At 32.6% G+C, this 16,054-nt stretch overlaps 2 protein-coding genes across 2 annotated transcripts; one reads left to right on the top strand and one right to left on the bottom strand.

Moving 5' to 3' along the window:
- The first annotated feature begins 2,058 nt into the window (after positions 1-2,058).
- Positions 2,059-9,845, top strand: LOC18033294 (ABC transporter B family member 19). Its single transcript, XM_006420556.2, has 10 exons — positions 2,059-2,367; positions 3,286-3,340; positions 4,232-4,407; positions 5,224-5,424; positions 6,030-6,289; positions 6,448-6,761; positions 6,894-7,117; positions 7,198-7,541; positions 7,634-8,061; positions 8,209-9,845. The coding sequence occupies exons 1-10, from the start codon at positions 2,059-2,061 to the stop codon at positions 9,690-9,692; spliced, it is 3,795 nt and encodes a 1,264-aa protein (XP_006420619.1). The 3' UTR covers positions 9,693-9,845.
- Positions 9,846-10,354: 509 nt separating this feature from the next.
- On the bottom strand, positions 10,355-13,051 carry LOC18032992 (protein SULFUR DEFICIENCY-INDUCED 2). The gene is made up of 4 exons (XM_024182392.1): positions 12,768-13,051; positions 11,697-11,909; positions 11,263-11,418; positions 10,355-10,946 (listed from the first exon to the last, which is right to left on the bottom strand). The coding sequence occupies exons 1-4, from the start codon at positions 12,852-12,854 to the stop codon at positions 10,539-10,541; spliced, it is 864 nt and encodes a 287-aa protein (XP_024038160.1). The 5' UTR covers positions 12,855-13,051; the 3' UTR covers positions 10,355-10,538.
- Positions 13,052-16,054: the final 3,003 nt, after the last annotated feature.

Here is a 16,054-nt window from a genome sequence, read left to right as displayed (position 1 = left end):
TTATACTGAATATCTCGAATTATACTGAAATTATTTCGTTCATTGACACGTGTCGTTCTACTACCTTTTTTGCTTTTTCCCCCCACACAGACAAATCCAACGAATATAAAGCTCCCTAGAAGGAACAAAAAGGTCATACTAGAGAAAGCATCATGTCCACCGAAGAGTCACATTCAATCAATTTTTATTTTATTTTATTTTACTTTTTAAAATCAATTTAATATAATTACATTGAATCATAGAATTGTCAGGTACCTATCGTTCATTGTTTTTAATTATAAAAGAGTGCGTTATCTTTTCTTGGAATAACACTCCAAATTTTCTAGTAACATGTTACATAGATTCTTAGATAACATATGAATCGGAAACAAGGCAATAGAGTACTATTTGCACGTTCCAGAAAATACCAATTTTTCATATATTTATTTGGATTACACAAGAAAAATATACTGAAAACATTTTAATTTATTCTCCAAATTTAGGAGAAAACGTCTAAAACCCACACCTTTTGTTAGGTGAAAATAATCAATTCTTATGTCATGTTCTAAAATCCTAAAATCCCCCGTCAGGTTAATAATATTCTGTTAATTATCAGTTTTGTTCTTTTTTTTTTTTAAATAATGTTAAATGTCCATTAATTCTTTTATTAAAGCATAGAGAATTTAAAGTTCTACCTTATACCAAAACATTAACTTAAGAGTTGAGAATTGTTTAAACTTTATATACATAATTCAAGATCAATTCTTAGTTAATGTAGAAGTTAGTTTTTTTTTTACCCTAATCATTATTATCTGATAAGGTAGCGTGTTGACATACTTATACTCAAATTTGGCTTTGATACTATATAAAAGCCTATATATGGACCAAACTACCCAAAAGTTATTATCTCTACAATCAGGTCTTGGCATTACTAATATGATTGTTCTTGATTGAATCAGTCTCAACATATCTCTTTAATATGATCTATATTTTTTCAAATTGGTAAAGATTTTCTATTTACACCAGGCAAAACCTTTCGACGATGGATCCTCTAATTAAAAGGGGACTCTTCGCACCAATAACCACTACGTATGCACAGATTAATTGCAAGTTCAATATTTTAAGGTTTTAAATCAAAAGGTTCAAGTTACAGGTTTAATATATTGAATTTCAAGTCTGATATAAAATACCTACATATAAAATATCGTAGCCACCCCAGCATTATCGTCATGTTACCAAGCTGTATTATTAATTTATTATGAATCTAGTATCCATACCTCTACTAGTCTAGACAATACGGTTGTAAACAAAAGCAAAACGCTCGATCATATAAAGAATGTTGTGTATATCTAGCTAGCTAGCTGTGCCGTATTTATTTATATGTTATTATTAACGGTTCTTCAATAGATTACGAATAGATAGATACCATTGCATGCAGATAGTGATTAGGTTGTTAACTCCGGCAAATAATTAAGCTTCCCAGTTAGGAGAGTGAAGATAATTTCTATTGGCTCGTTTAATTTGGATCTCTTGTTGATACGAGATTTGTTGATTTTTTTTTTAAATTTTGGGCACATGTGGGTTATATATAATAGTGTATGGTTGAGTTATTACAATTGTGAGTTTTTAATCAGGAATTAAAAAAAAAAAATACTAGCACCATTGATAATTTTATTCAATAACTACCCATCACAACCCTGTAAAAGGATCAGCATAAAATCACAAGGAAACCAAATTCCTTTATGGTAACTTAGTTCATAAATTAAAAAGTTGACGGCATCCGGGGGATTTAACTATAAGCAATTAATAAGGCATTATCGTTCTGTATATATCTATATGAGCCAGCATCATATTATTTTTTTACGCATGAAAATGAGACCCTAACATGCAGCCAAAAAGAAACATAGCTCACTTCCATCTCACATATTCAGCATATGCTTCACATATTCTTTTCAATAATAAATTTCTAAATAAAAAAGCAAAACGTTGTTAACAAAGCCTTGAATATTAATTATTATTATGCATGCATATCGATCCTCAGCATAGGACCCAGTACCAGTACAGCACCGCTCTATGGTTATGGCTGCTTACCCAGAAGAGCTTATGCAGGTTGATGATCAAGAGAAGAAGAACAAGAACAATGAGCATCAAGCGGATGAAGAAGGGATGAAGAAGAAGAAGGGGAAGGATGTCGAAAAAACGTTGCCGTTTGGTAAGCTTTTGAGCTATGCGGACGCTTTGGATTGGACTCTAATGGCACTGGGGACTCTTGGTGCTGTTGTGCATGGCATGGCTATACCCATCGGCTACTTGTTGCTTGGGAAAGCACTGGAAGCTTTTGGAAACAACATTCATGACCGAAAGGCTACGGTTAAATCCCTGCTTAAGGTATATTTTACACTTTACTACGCTACTTGTTAAGCATATGAAAGGCCTGTTTAGTATTAAGTTTTGGCAAAAAAGTTACAGTATAAAAATATTTAATAAAACTAACTTGAGTTAATCACATAAATATACGACGAAAAATCTATAATATCTTTATAATTTTTGTCAAAATTATTATTTAAAAATCAGATTTATTAATACTATTAATTTTTATTTTATATTTATAAATTTTTTTTCTCTGTGACTTAAAAGTGATAGTATCTCAATATAAAAAAGGACCTAAGAGTCTGTTTGTTATTGTTGTAATACTATTTGGCAATTGAGTGTAAAGTATTTGTACTTGCAACACTGAAGTGATTTTAGCTTACAATTAATTGTTTTATAAAAATTTATTGTATATCAACTTATTTTGTCAAAAATATTATTTAAAAATTATATTTACTTAATACAATCAATTTTTATTTATAGTTTGATATTTTTCTTGTAATAAAAGTTCATTGTGTTTGTTAGGACTCTGTTTGTTACTGCTACTTAGCAGAACTTATGATTGTAAAGTGATTGCTAAACATTAGTATTTGTAGCTTTTTAGTTAATAAAATTTATCTCACAATTATTTGACGAAATAAAGATTTTTTTTTGTCAAAAAATATTATTTGAAGTTACATCTACTTACCAAACACAGTAAACTTTTGTTTCATAACTAGATTATATATATATATATATATATATATATATATATATATTTTGCACAGCATCACAATACCAAACAGATTATAATTTACGAACTTTATCATAAAAATTAATGTCACAACATATATTAATTAGCCATTTTTAAGTCGATATTCTTTATGAAAACAAATTTATAATTAACAAAGTGCAACGAGAATTTACACAAAGGGCTTATTAAATGTTTCTCTTCAGGTTGTTCCATATGTGTGGTACATGGCCTTCGCTACATTTCCGGCTGGAATACTCGGTAGGCTTATCACATACCTTGCGCTTATTTGTTTGCCTTAACACTGAAAGCTAAGGAGATTGACACTTTTCCTTTTAAGCTTTTTCAGCTTTTACCTCCTGCCACTTACAGTTTTCATAATACAGTAAAATTTCAATAAATTAATAATATTGGAACCATAAAAAAATCTTTTAATTTAATAAATATTAAGATATCCATAAATAAATAAAATATTAATTTTTTTTAAAAATATGATCACTTGTATAGTATTTATTCACTTTGATTTAGTATTTAGTAATTAGATTATTATAAACTTTTTTATTTTTCTGTATTAACGGTGACAAATGGAGCCCTTCTAGCCGTTGTTACAAAAATGAAAATGCAAACTGGAATTTCGCATTATTGAAAGATTCAAAGATGAGATCCAATTTCAAATTAATATCAAGAAGCAGTGAACAAAACAAGAACATATTTACTTACAGAAGTCACATGACATAACATGTAGATTTATTTTCAGATTAGGTAGTTATTAATTTCTATAATAAGTGGATAGGAAAATAGGATTTTCTAAAAAAAAAAATTTACTATAATATAAATTTATCGAACTATTAGTTCATCACATTAGCCCAAATTGGGACCGGTAAAAACTTTTGTTTAATCGAGATTATTAATTTTTCTAAGATTATACTCTATTTCGTTACTTTATGTCAAAATGGTCGCAGCCAAACTCATCTTGTCTTGGCATCCAAAGGGTAACAGGGTACTCATGAAAATCGGGGAGGTAAGTAGTAAAAGGAAAAAACTGTAGGAGAAAAGTGTCATTTTCCCATGGAAATTAAAATGAAAAGCTTGCTTCATGGATAGAAGATATGTATTAAGTTATATTAATGTCCTTAAAATTACAATATACAGAGATTGGTTGCTGGATGTATGCAAGCGAAAGACAAGTGACGCGACTGAGAATAGCATATCTAAGAGCAGTTCTTAATCAGGAGGTAGGAGCATTCGACACTGATCTATCAACTGGTAAAGTTATTACTGGAGTCAGTAACCACATGAGCGTCATCCGAGATGCTATTGGGGAGAAGGTATACATGCAATTAGCCTTCCTCCTCACTAGTCTGATTTTCGTGCTAACGTTTTAGAAACTATAATCGGGAGTTGTTGATAAAAATATATCAGTAATTAAATCTTAACCGTATATTAATATAAATACATGCGTGAACAAATAATAATATTATAATATCCCAATTTGGTGCTGGTAAGTAATTAATACAATTATTGTTTATTAATATACGTATATTGCTGAAATAAATTTAAGCTTTATACCCTTGATCTTTGCATTTTCTAGCAAACTCATGTATATAGGGTGAAATTCAAGATTTACCTTAATTCCATGACTCTAAGCTTTCGAGCTTGTTATGGAGCTTCTACAGGCTGTCTCTAACTTGATACAAACCCTTGCAACTTGCTGCCTTCCTAATTGTTAAACAATCTACACCCAGTTAGCAAAATGAGAGAGGGAGAAAAAGAGAGATAGTGCTCTACACTCTTGCCTGAGTGTTAGTTCTATAAACAGTGAACTCTCAATGGGATGACGTCACTCAAATATTGTGACTGAGTGTAGAGATACCTCATGTGTTAATACAAAATTACCCATTTCATTATGAACTAAAATACACAAGTAAAAGTTGTACTTCTCCATTATATACTACTATGTAAGGTGTGACAAAATTAGATTCAGCAACATAATATTTGATCACTTAATAAACAAGTCTATCAAAATTGTTCCCTCATATTTGATATAAGTCACATATTAATTTACATAAAAATAATTAGAATGATTTATATTAGTCCACAATATGTGAGAAATAAGTTCTATCATATATGTCTCTTACATGCAGTTGGGGCATTTCCTCTCAAGCTTTGCAACATTCTTTTCTGGAGTACTCATAGCAGTGATATGCTGTTGGGAAGTTTCACTCCTCATTTTTTTGGTAGTCCCCATGATTCTTGTAATAGGAGCTACTTACACCAAAAGAATGAATGCTGTTTCTGCTACTAAGCTGCTCTACCTCTCTGAAGCTACATCTATGATAGAACAGGTGATAATGCAAATCCATTCGCAAAGTTTACAGCTGGTTATTTGGTAATTCGGACCTACACATATTAGACCTGTTTATTAATTGTTCTGAGATTTTTAAGCACTACTTGACACGATTATTAAACCTATCATAATCTTGTCAACTATATAACACATTTTTAATACCTTTTTCTAAAGTTTCAGTTGTATTATAAGTTTTCCGATACATTTTTCTAAAATATTTGTGATTCAAAGTATAGCTAAATATATATATATTTTTCTAAAGTATGACAAATATAGCATAGTAATTTGAATCACAATCGAGATATCACTATAAGAAGATATGATTAATCGAATAGTTAATTATGTCATGAACTGGTTGACATATTGGGAACTCAAATCCTAACCCGACTATTAGTAAAGGAGTGACGCAAATTTGACTCGATTATATTCGTGTCATCTTATGTTAATTCAAATCCAAAAATTTCCATTTGTGCTCGTTTTGAGCACAATATATCTATTATTAGTTAGTTCAATTGGTAAGATATTTTTATATTTCAAATGATAAAACAAGTTTGAGATTCGAGTCCTGCTAACACCTGCTGCTGCATGGTTTGCATGCCACAGACAATATCTCAAATCAAGACAGTATTTGCATTTGTTGGGGAGAGAAGTGAAATAAAGTCATTCTCTGACTGTATGGACAAGCAGATTATAATAAGCAGAGGAGAAGCACTTATAAAAGGAGTTGGATTAGGAATGTTTCAGTCTGTGACATTCTGTTGTTGGGCTCTCATCATATGGGTTGGAGCTGTAGTTGTCACTGCCAAGAGATCAACTGGAGGAGAAGTGCTTGCTGCTGTCATGAGCATTCTCTTTGGTGCCATGTAAGAAAAACAATTTTTGTTAACTTGGATTCCAAGAAACAATCACCATTTGACTGTTCATTAAGCTTTTAGGTCAAACGGTAACTTAAACATGGCATCAGAGCCAGTTTTAATGTTTAATAGAATCAACTCACAATGTGGCTTCTCTAAAATTGCAGAGCACTCACTTATGCTGCACCTGACATGCAAGTTTTCAATCAAGCAAAGGCAGCTGGATTTGAGATTTTTCAGGTGATTCAAAGAAAGCCAAGAATTAGTTACTCATCAAAGGGGAAGGAACTTGAAAAAATTGATGGCAACATTGACATAAGAGACGTATGCTTTGCGTATCCATCAAGGCCAGACCAATTGATCCTTAAAGGGTTTTCCCTTTCAATTCCAGCAGGAAAAATGGTGGCTTTAGTTGGTAGCAGTGGCTGTGGAAAGAGCACGGTCATATCTTTAGTTGCAAGGTTTTATGATCCCTCCAACGGTATGCTAAAATCTTCAATTCCTTGTAAATCGGTGACATTTTTTATGTTAAATATTTTATTCATACGACAAGCAAAATGTACATAATGAAATTGGATATCTTCCAAAGTCTAATGAAATGGATATACTCCAGGTGATATTCTTATTGACAGCCATAACATCAAGGATCTTGATTTAAAGTCCCTGAGAAAGAACATTGGTGCAGTTTCTCAAGAACCATCACTCTTCGCTGGCTCCCTCATGGATAACATCAAAGTAGGAAACATGGATGCCGATGATGAACAAATTTATAATGCATCAATGATGGCAAATGCACACTCTTTCATATCACAACTTCCAGATCAGTACTCAACTGAGGTATGTATATTTTAATTTGAATTCTGGATTGTTACTAAATGTGTGTAGGTTGATTTTGTATTATGCTTTAATAAATCCAGTTAGGGCAAAGGGGAGTCCAGTTATCAGGAGGACAAAAGCAGAGGATTGCTATAGCAAGGGCCATTGTGAAGAATCCTCCTATCCTTTTACTTGACGAGGCCACAAGTGCACTTGATTCAGAGTCAGAGAAGCTGGTTCAAGAGGCCCTTGAGAGGGCAATGCAGGGAAGAACAGTCATTTTGATTGCACACAGGATGTCAACTATCGTTAATGCAGATATGATTGCGGTAGTTGAAGATGGTCAAGTCACTGAAACAGGAACCCATCATACCTTGCTACAAACCAGTGACTTCTACAACAGATTATTTACCATGCAGAACCTCAGACCAATTGATGATTCGAGGTTAGTTACAAAAAAGTTTATTCTGGTTTCATTTGAAGTCATGCTCAACAGAAAACAATTATAACTTGCTTAAACTGTGAAATGCACAACAGGACTAAAGCTTCCACCGTAGAATCTACAAGTACTGAACAACAAATTTCAGTTGTTGAGCAACTAGAAGAACCTGAAGAGTCAAAAAGAGAGCTGAGTGCATCTACTAGGCAGGAAGAAGTGAAAGGGAAAAGAACAACTATATTCTTCAGAATTTGGTTCTGCTTGAATGAAAGAGAACTTCTAAGGCTTGTTGTGGGTACAGTTGCCGCAGCTTTCTCTGGAATTTCAAAGCCTTTATTCGGGTTCTTCATCATAACGATTGGTGTAGCATACTATGACCCTCAAGCAAAGCAAGAAGTTGGATGGTATTCATTGGCCTTCTCTTTAGTGGGATTGTTTTCACTATTCACTCACACCTTGCAGCATTACTTCTTTGGAGTGGTTGGAGAGAAGGCTATGACAAACCTCAGAAGAACTCTATATACAGGTATCCACTGCTAGTTATTACCATCTTCTTTTTATTGGTCTCGATACATGACAGCTTTAGGCTGATAATATTTTGTCATATGCATATGGTCTCATCAGAAACTGCAAAAGAACACATTAACAGATGCAATTCATAAAAATGTTCCAGGTGTCCTGCGTAATGAAATAGCTTGGTTTGAGAAACCTCAGAATGATGCTGGTTCACTTACTTTGCGGATTGTAAGTGATACCTCCATGGTCAAAGCCATAATTTCTGATCGTATGTCTGTAATCGTGCAATGCATCTCCTCAATACTGATTGCAACAATAGTAAGCTTAGTTGTCGATTGGAGAATGGCTCTGGTAGCTTGGGCTGTGATGCCTTGCCATTTCATAGGTGGACTAATTCAAGCCAAGTCTGCACAAGGATTTTCGGGTGATTCTGCTGCTGCACATACTGAATTTATCTCCCTTACTTCTGAGTCTGCTTCCAAAATAAGAACTGTCGCATCCTTTTGCCATGAAGAGAATATACTCCAGAAAGCTAAAATTTCTCTAGAAAAAACCAAGAGAAGTAGCAGGAAAGAAAGTATTAAGTATGGTGTCATTCAAGGCTTCTCCCTTTGCCTGTGGAATATAGCACATGCTGTTGCTCTGTGGTACACAGCAGTTTTGATTGATAAAAAACAAGCTACATTTAGGGATGGCATAAGAGCATATCAGATTTTCTCTCTCACAGTACCTTCAATAACTGAATTGTGGACACTGATCCCCACCGTCATCTCTGCCATAACTGTTCTGGCTCCTGCATTTGAAATCCTTGACAGGAAAACTGAAATCGAACCAGATGCACCAGAGAGTTCTGAGTCAGGGAGGATTAAAGGGAGAATTGAATTTCAAAATGTCAAATTCAACTACCCATCAAGACCAGAAGTGACTGTTTTGAACAACTTCAGTTTACAAATGGAACCTGGATTGAAAGTGGCTCTTGTTGGACCAAGTGGAGCTGGCAAGTCGTCTGTCTTGGCCCTTCTACTCAGATTCTATGATCCGAATGAAGGAAGAATTCTGATTGATGGAAAGGACATAAAAGAATATAATTTGAGAAGGCTGAGGTCACAAATAGGATTGGTGCAACAAGAGCCACTTCTTTTTAGTTGTTCAATTAGAAACAATATCTGTTATGGGAATGAAGCAGCCTCTGAAGCTGAAATTGTCGAAGTATCGAAAAAAGCCAATATACATGACTTCATAAGTAGTTTGCCTCGTGGTTATGACACAGTTGTTGGGGAGAAAGGCTGCCAACTTTCTGGTGGGCAAAAGCAAAGAATAGCCATCGCTAGAACTCTGCTAAAGAGGCCTGCAATCATGCTCCTGGATGAAGCAACAAGTGCGTTGGATGCTGAGTCTGAAAGAGTGATAGTCAGTGCACTGGAAGCACTTAATCCCAAAAGCAGCAGCTGTGGCGAATTAGCTTCCAGGACAACACAGATTACAGTTGCACACAGGCTAGCCACTGTGATAAACTCTGATGTCATTGTTGTGATGGACAAGGGTGAAGTTGTTGAAATGGGCTCTCACTCAACTCTAGTGGCAGAATCTCAGGGAGTCTATTCAAGATTGTATCAGCTCCAGGCCTTTTCAGGAAACTGATTACATATACAAGTAGTAACATACAGAAATATTCTAGTTTTAGATACAGATTGATGCTGATATAAAGATGCAGTACGGTATGTAAACAAAATGAAAGGTACTTACAAGAAGCCTGAGTACCATGCTTCTGCTTTGAGTGTGAGTTGAAGACAATAGAGTCTACTAGAATTCAATATTTCCTATACTCAATATCTATCAGTAGAGTGTTACATTATTGACATAATATCTTCATGAATAGACTTGCCAATATAGAATTGACATAATATGTTATGTCCTAAGTCCCACAGGTGGAAAAGGATAATCAAAAGGATGACATATGTTGTAAGACTATCAGTAACTCAACCTATTCCCTTTTCTTGGTGCATTTGTTTATCAAGAAGTTCTATAATAAAATGGGTTTGAAAACAGTAAATTGTGTAAATTACTAATTTGAAGAAATTGAGTTAGATGTAATAATTGTCTCATCCATGTTTTTCTGTCAAAAGTGTCAAAACATTGGCCACTTGACTATTGAGTAATGGAGCCCCAATTCCACAACCCCACGCACCAGCAAGTAAAATGGTCAAATAGTTTAATAGGTACCCTTAAAATTTAAATTAATGACAAAATTATTATAATAATTTGCCTTAATAAGATTGAAACGGGATTTATCGATGGGGTGCATATCATTTTTCATTTAGGAGATTAGTATTATTTTCAAAACAAAAAGATTATACAGTGTACAAAGTTATATTATATTTCAAGTGTTTCTTGATCCCTAAGGTAATCCTATTCCTAAGCAACCGTCTATTTTCAGGCTCACAAGCAATGAAAACTCAAAACGCCGGAGAAACTAACACAACAAGATCAACAGGCTAATTGATCTCTGAAAGGTGAGATTTCTTCGAAGATAGGAAGTCTTCTTGATCTATAAGGAGTCCATTGGTTCATCAGATCATCGAGGCCCTCCAAAAATGCATCTTCTAAACTTGATTTCTTTGTTGTTAAAGATGGTGGTATGGATTGCCAAGGCTCTAGCTCTTGCAAGAGCTCCTTAACACGATTTATAGTCTTGGTTTCAGTAGATCCAGAAAGTTTACCCAGTAACACATCTTCGAGAACTGACCGTGCTTCTGTATATCTAGCTTGCTTAATCAGGCAATGGCTCAAGTTGCAGGCCTTGTTTGCATCAGGGTCAATCAGCTGAGCTTTACGATATACTACTTCTGCTGAGGTGTAATTTCCTTTTTGCATGTAGGCCCAACCCAAGTTTCCCTGAGTTACATGTCCGCACAGTCAGGTAATAGTAATGACAACGTAACAACTACAACTGCTATTGGCCAAGTTTCACTACTACCCTTGAATTTTTTTTGCATAACATGAGAACAGAATCAGACTGAGTTAAAGGCCACTTGTATGTTTAGTGGAAAGTGAAGGATAACAAGCCCATTTCACTTCCAAAACAATGTGGAATTAACAGTGCAATGCCCCTTCAAATCCTAAGCTTTTCATGTTCAGGCAAGTTCCTTAAAATACTAAACTGGCAGAAAATATCATAGCCAAGAAATTGTACAAAGAGCAAGTTTAGTACCAGTATCCTGGAGGTCTCCTGCTTGACGGTCACTTGGAACTTTTTTCCATGCGAGCGTGCCGTCTTGGTAGGCTTCCCATTGAAGGCCTCTCCATGATAAATCATCCGAAGCTTCTGCTTCAGCAGCTCTATCTGCTCATCAAGTCTTCCACATTTCTGCAAAAAATATCGTAATTACTACAAATAAATTAAAAACAACCAAAGCAGGACAACTGGTTTGGACTTGTATAGATGTTCTAAATTTGAAAAATGACAGAATCCCTTAATTACGAAACAGCGAGTATCTATCTATCTATCTAATAAAACCAAGAGATAATACACGTAATAACTTTAAACTATGCAAATTGTGTCGAAACATTCCTAAATTTGCTTGGAAATGCAGTGCAGATAAAATACACCTGCTAGTATATACTTTGTTCCACTCCAACAAGTACCTTGTATAAGTCAATGAGGACATTGTCTAGTGATTCCTGTGCTTGCTTGGAACAGAGATGCCTAAAGGACTTTATAGCTTCAACTGCTTCGTCTGCTCTATCTTGCTGTTTCAAAACCACCGCCATGTCTTTAAGGGCACTATCTACTCTATCTCCAGCATTTATCGCTTTCCAGAATAAAACTATAGCCGCCTCTGGATCTTTCTCAACTAGCTGAATTTGAATAGGGAACAAATACATCAATATAAAAACTCAAAATAATAATAATAATAATAATAAATATTAATCCGCTCAAATAATAACATATTTTATTTCTTAAAAGGGCATATTTTGATGAAAATGATTTAACTATGAAACGCAGGAATCAATTTAGCCAAGATTCACCCATTTATTTATTAATTTTTCTAATTTTAGTATTTTAAATAATTACCGTATCAGAATTTATTGAGCACTAAGATTTTCTATATCTAAACGTGCACTAGCCAATCATCCCATTTATTTTATAATACTTGAATGTTACAAAATGCATTGAATGACACATATCCAATATAGTAACTTAAGGATAGCCTCGACGAATTCATAGCATTGGGACAGAGAAAAATTTAATAATTACGCAAATATTAATTAATCAGGATATAAATTAATCACGGGACTGCAAAAAAAAAAAATATTATCCAGATTTTAATTCTTGAAAATAATGATTACAATAAGATGAGCAGACTTTATTAATAAGATCGATCAACATAGAAACAAACAAAAACTATCGAGTAAATACTGCTTCAACTCAGGGGTCTTTCCGTAATTACAACAAAACAAACGCCAAAAATACATTTATGTATGGCTTCACTCGTTCACACTCCATGATCCTCTCTAGTCTCTACCCGCCAAAAAATAAAAATAAATAAAGTATATATTGATAAATTAAAAAGAACGCAAAATTACAAATTAGTTAATGTACATCTGAGAGTTGGATCATGTGCGAATAATATGATCATGATTTATTGATATACATACATACATGTGAATGCATTCATGTATCATGTACGTATATGTATGTATGTATGTATGTACCTGGACGTGTTTGGCGCGAACATAGGGGCTGTCGCCGGGAGGGAGTTTGTGAACGACGTGGTAAGGCTGGTCTCTTGTCTGACTCATATTTTTCTTTCCTGTAAATTCTTTTCTAAGACTTGTTTGTTTCTCGGGAAAGGATGGATGTAGCTAGAGAAAGTTTGGATTTTGAGCTCTGAGAGAGAGAGAGAGAGAGAGAGAAAGAGAGACAGAGAGGGTGGAGGAGAGAGGAGATACATCATACCATATAACTTCTTGCGGGAGATGCGAGGGAAGAATGAACCCGGGCGGAATGTGAGCCAGGTTCAGTGTTCGTTGGAGTTTCACTTTTCATAGGGCACAGACTCTCGTGCCACGTATGAGTTTTGCACACGTTGCGGCTTCGTATTTAGCAGACGTGCCATCCATCGTATTCTGATTCTGTTGGCTATTGGTGTTGAGATTTTAATTTTCTTTTTTTTTTTGGTTAAATCAAGTGGACGCTACACCATATTCATTTGGTGTTTGTTAAGCTGATGAGATTTGGGTATTTAATTTTTGGTTAACTCCAAAATACTAATAAATAAAAGTAAAAATTAATTTACGGTTATTACAAATAATTAACGTTGGGATAATGATTAGGAAAATTAATGTTGTGTTACGAGGCCTATAGTTCTATTCGTATTAGTGTATTATATTATATTACATTATTTTAATATAAGTGCATTATATTTTATTATATTACATTAACATTATATTATATTAATATTGTATAATATTTAGTATTATATTGTATTATATTACTTATAATTACACTGTGTTGGGTGCTGCATTGTATGGTACTATATTAATTTTTTGGTCATTATAAACATTATATTTTTAGAAAATAAAAATTTTACTTTTTTGATAACTTAGAAAAATATATAATATAGTAATGAGTCCCTTAAATAATCAGCATGCACTAAATTAGAACTCAATAATTGGATTTAATAACTAAGTTTTCGTGTTTTTACAAAAGTGACATGATTTTTCTATATCTATAAATTAGGTCCTAAAATAAAACTCCTAATGGATTTACTTGATGTATTAGTTATTTTAAACCATTAATTTCTGATGCACCCACATTTTTTTTTAATAAAATAATTATCAAATTGAAAATCAGTATTTTTAAAATTCTCGAAAATCATAAAACTCCTCTTTATCAACCACTTTCATCCTAAATTTCACGTAAAATTTTTAAAAGGTAACTAGCTTCTTCTTTTTTTCAATTTTCTTTATTCTTTCTTTACTAAAAGGTAATTAACCCTCATTTTATCTTTTATCATTCTGTTCCTTCACCTTTGTTAGATTACAAAAGGGATCAATTTATTAATTTTAGTACTTATTTTATTTGTTAACAGCAATACTTATTTCTTTTAACAATAAACATTGGTAAAAAAAAATGAGGAGATGAAGGTGAGTGGTAGCAACTTAACAAGGTTAAATAATTAATTTAATAAAATATATTTTTATAAAAAATCTTAATAGAAAATTAATGTGTTCAAATAATCCTACCGTATTTAGGGATGGAAGTAGAATGAGACAATTAGATAAATTGGCTCCACTTAATTAAAAAAAATACTCAACTTTATATTTCCAAGTAATTGTATTGTGACCGTAATCTTTAATTTACCTCCTTAATTTTATTATTTTATTCTTTATCCCTTAAAATTAATTGAACAGCTCAATAATTGAAAATTAAAACCCCACGGCACCATAGAATTTTTTAAGTTAAAGTAAGGTCTTAGAACAAAAAGTTGGCTCAAATAAAAGACGAAAAATTGACTTAAAAGTCCTAAACAAAAGATAAATTTTTTGACTAAATCAAATGCCGTGGTTTTTTTTATTGTTTGCGTGCACTCTCGTTATTTTGGCCAAATAGGCAAATGACCAGTTTAGGAGTGCCGTTGAAATTTAATAAAATGCTTATTTTATAATTTTTGATAAAAGTAGTGTTTGATAAATTTTGTGAAAGCAACTTGTTTCATAATTTTTTTCATTTTGTCAGTAGCTTTTAAAAACAGATAGGAGGTTACTTTTCATAAGCAGCTTATTGAATAAGATACCACACTTTTTTAAAATTCTTATTATAACCCTATATTTTAATAAAAAGACAATTGTATCTCGCTTATCCATAAACCATTATATATAAATAATCAGATATCATATTACTGTCATAATCACATATGTTCTCTCTAGTTTTGATATAGTAAGTTCATATTCTAATTTCATAATTATGGCTTTTAAAGTTTAATCTATATTACATATTTAAGAAAAAAAGACATGTCTAAACAATTTATTAAACATACTCTAAAAATTAAAAGCAATTAAAACTTATATATATTTTGGTCATTATATAATAAAATAACACTTTCGTAATAAAATTTACCAAAAACATATACTTTACTAGACACCAACTACTTTTTTAATCAGCAACTTATTTCATCTGCACAGTATAAACAATTTATTTCATCAGCCTCTGCAATCTCAAACTGGCCCAAAGACTCACGTTAAGCAATTTCACTTCGATTTTTAACTTTATCGGGTTTATTTTACATCTATTCTATTCTAACAAGCATGTTGGCTTAATGGCTTTTGATTGTTTGCTCAACTGGGGCTTTAATTTACAACGCTTTGATAGTTAGGGTTTTATTAACTTACAATGATATTAACGCACGGAAATGCACTCCAAGTAATTACAAATGGTGTTGACAGAATCATATATACAATGAATGAAAGATATAATTTTTGTATTTATTATTATTATTTTTTTAATTTCTGACTCCTTCTCTGATCGAATACAGAATTTAATTCTTTTTCCTCAATCTCTTCTAATTTTATTAGCTTTTTACTGGGTTGGATTAAAAAAATTTAATACTGAAAATGGTGTATTAGATGTGAATATGTGCCAAATTGACATAACTTGATTCGTGAGCAGTCACTAGTAAGGGACCTATTTGATAAAATTAGAAACAAGATTTATTAATTTGAAAATTAGTAAAAATTGAAGATCAAGATTTTATCACCCAATAATTGATAATGATAGTCGACAAATTAAATTATATAGTTCATTCATAGTAATTATAATTTAATAACCAATTATTTGACAGCGGATTGGTATAAATCTTAAAATAAAATAGAGAAAAAAATCTTGAATAAAATTGATTCATTATTTCTTTTCATGAAATAATTAGTCTATTCTCAGATGGAGTTGGGCTTAAAAGCTTCGTAAGAATGCTTAATGAAAATTTAGTGAAAATCATCAACGT

The sequence above is a fragment of the Citrus clementina genome, unplaced genomic scaffold, assembly GCF_000493195.1.
Source record: "Citrus clementina cultivar Clemenules unplaced genomic scaffold, Citrus_clementina_v1.0 scaffold_9, whole genome shotgun sequence".
In the NCBI taxonomy this organism is placed as follows: Eukaryota; Viridiplantae; Streptophyta; class Magnoliopsida; order Sapindales; family Rutaceae; genus Citrus; species Citrus x clementina.
This window is presented reverse-complemented; position numbering and strand designations above follow the sequence as displayed.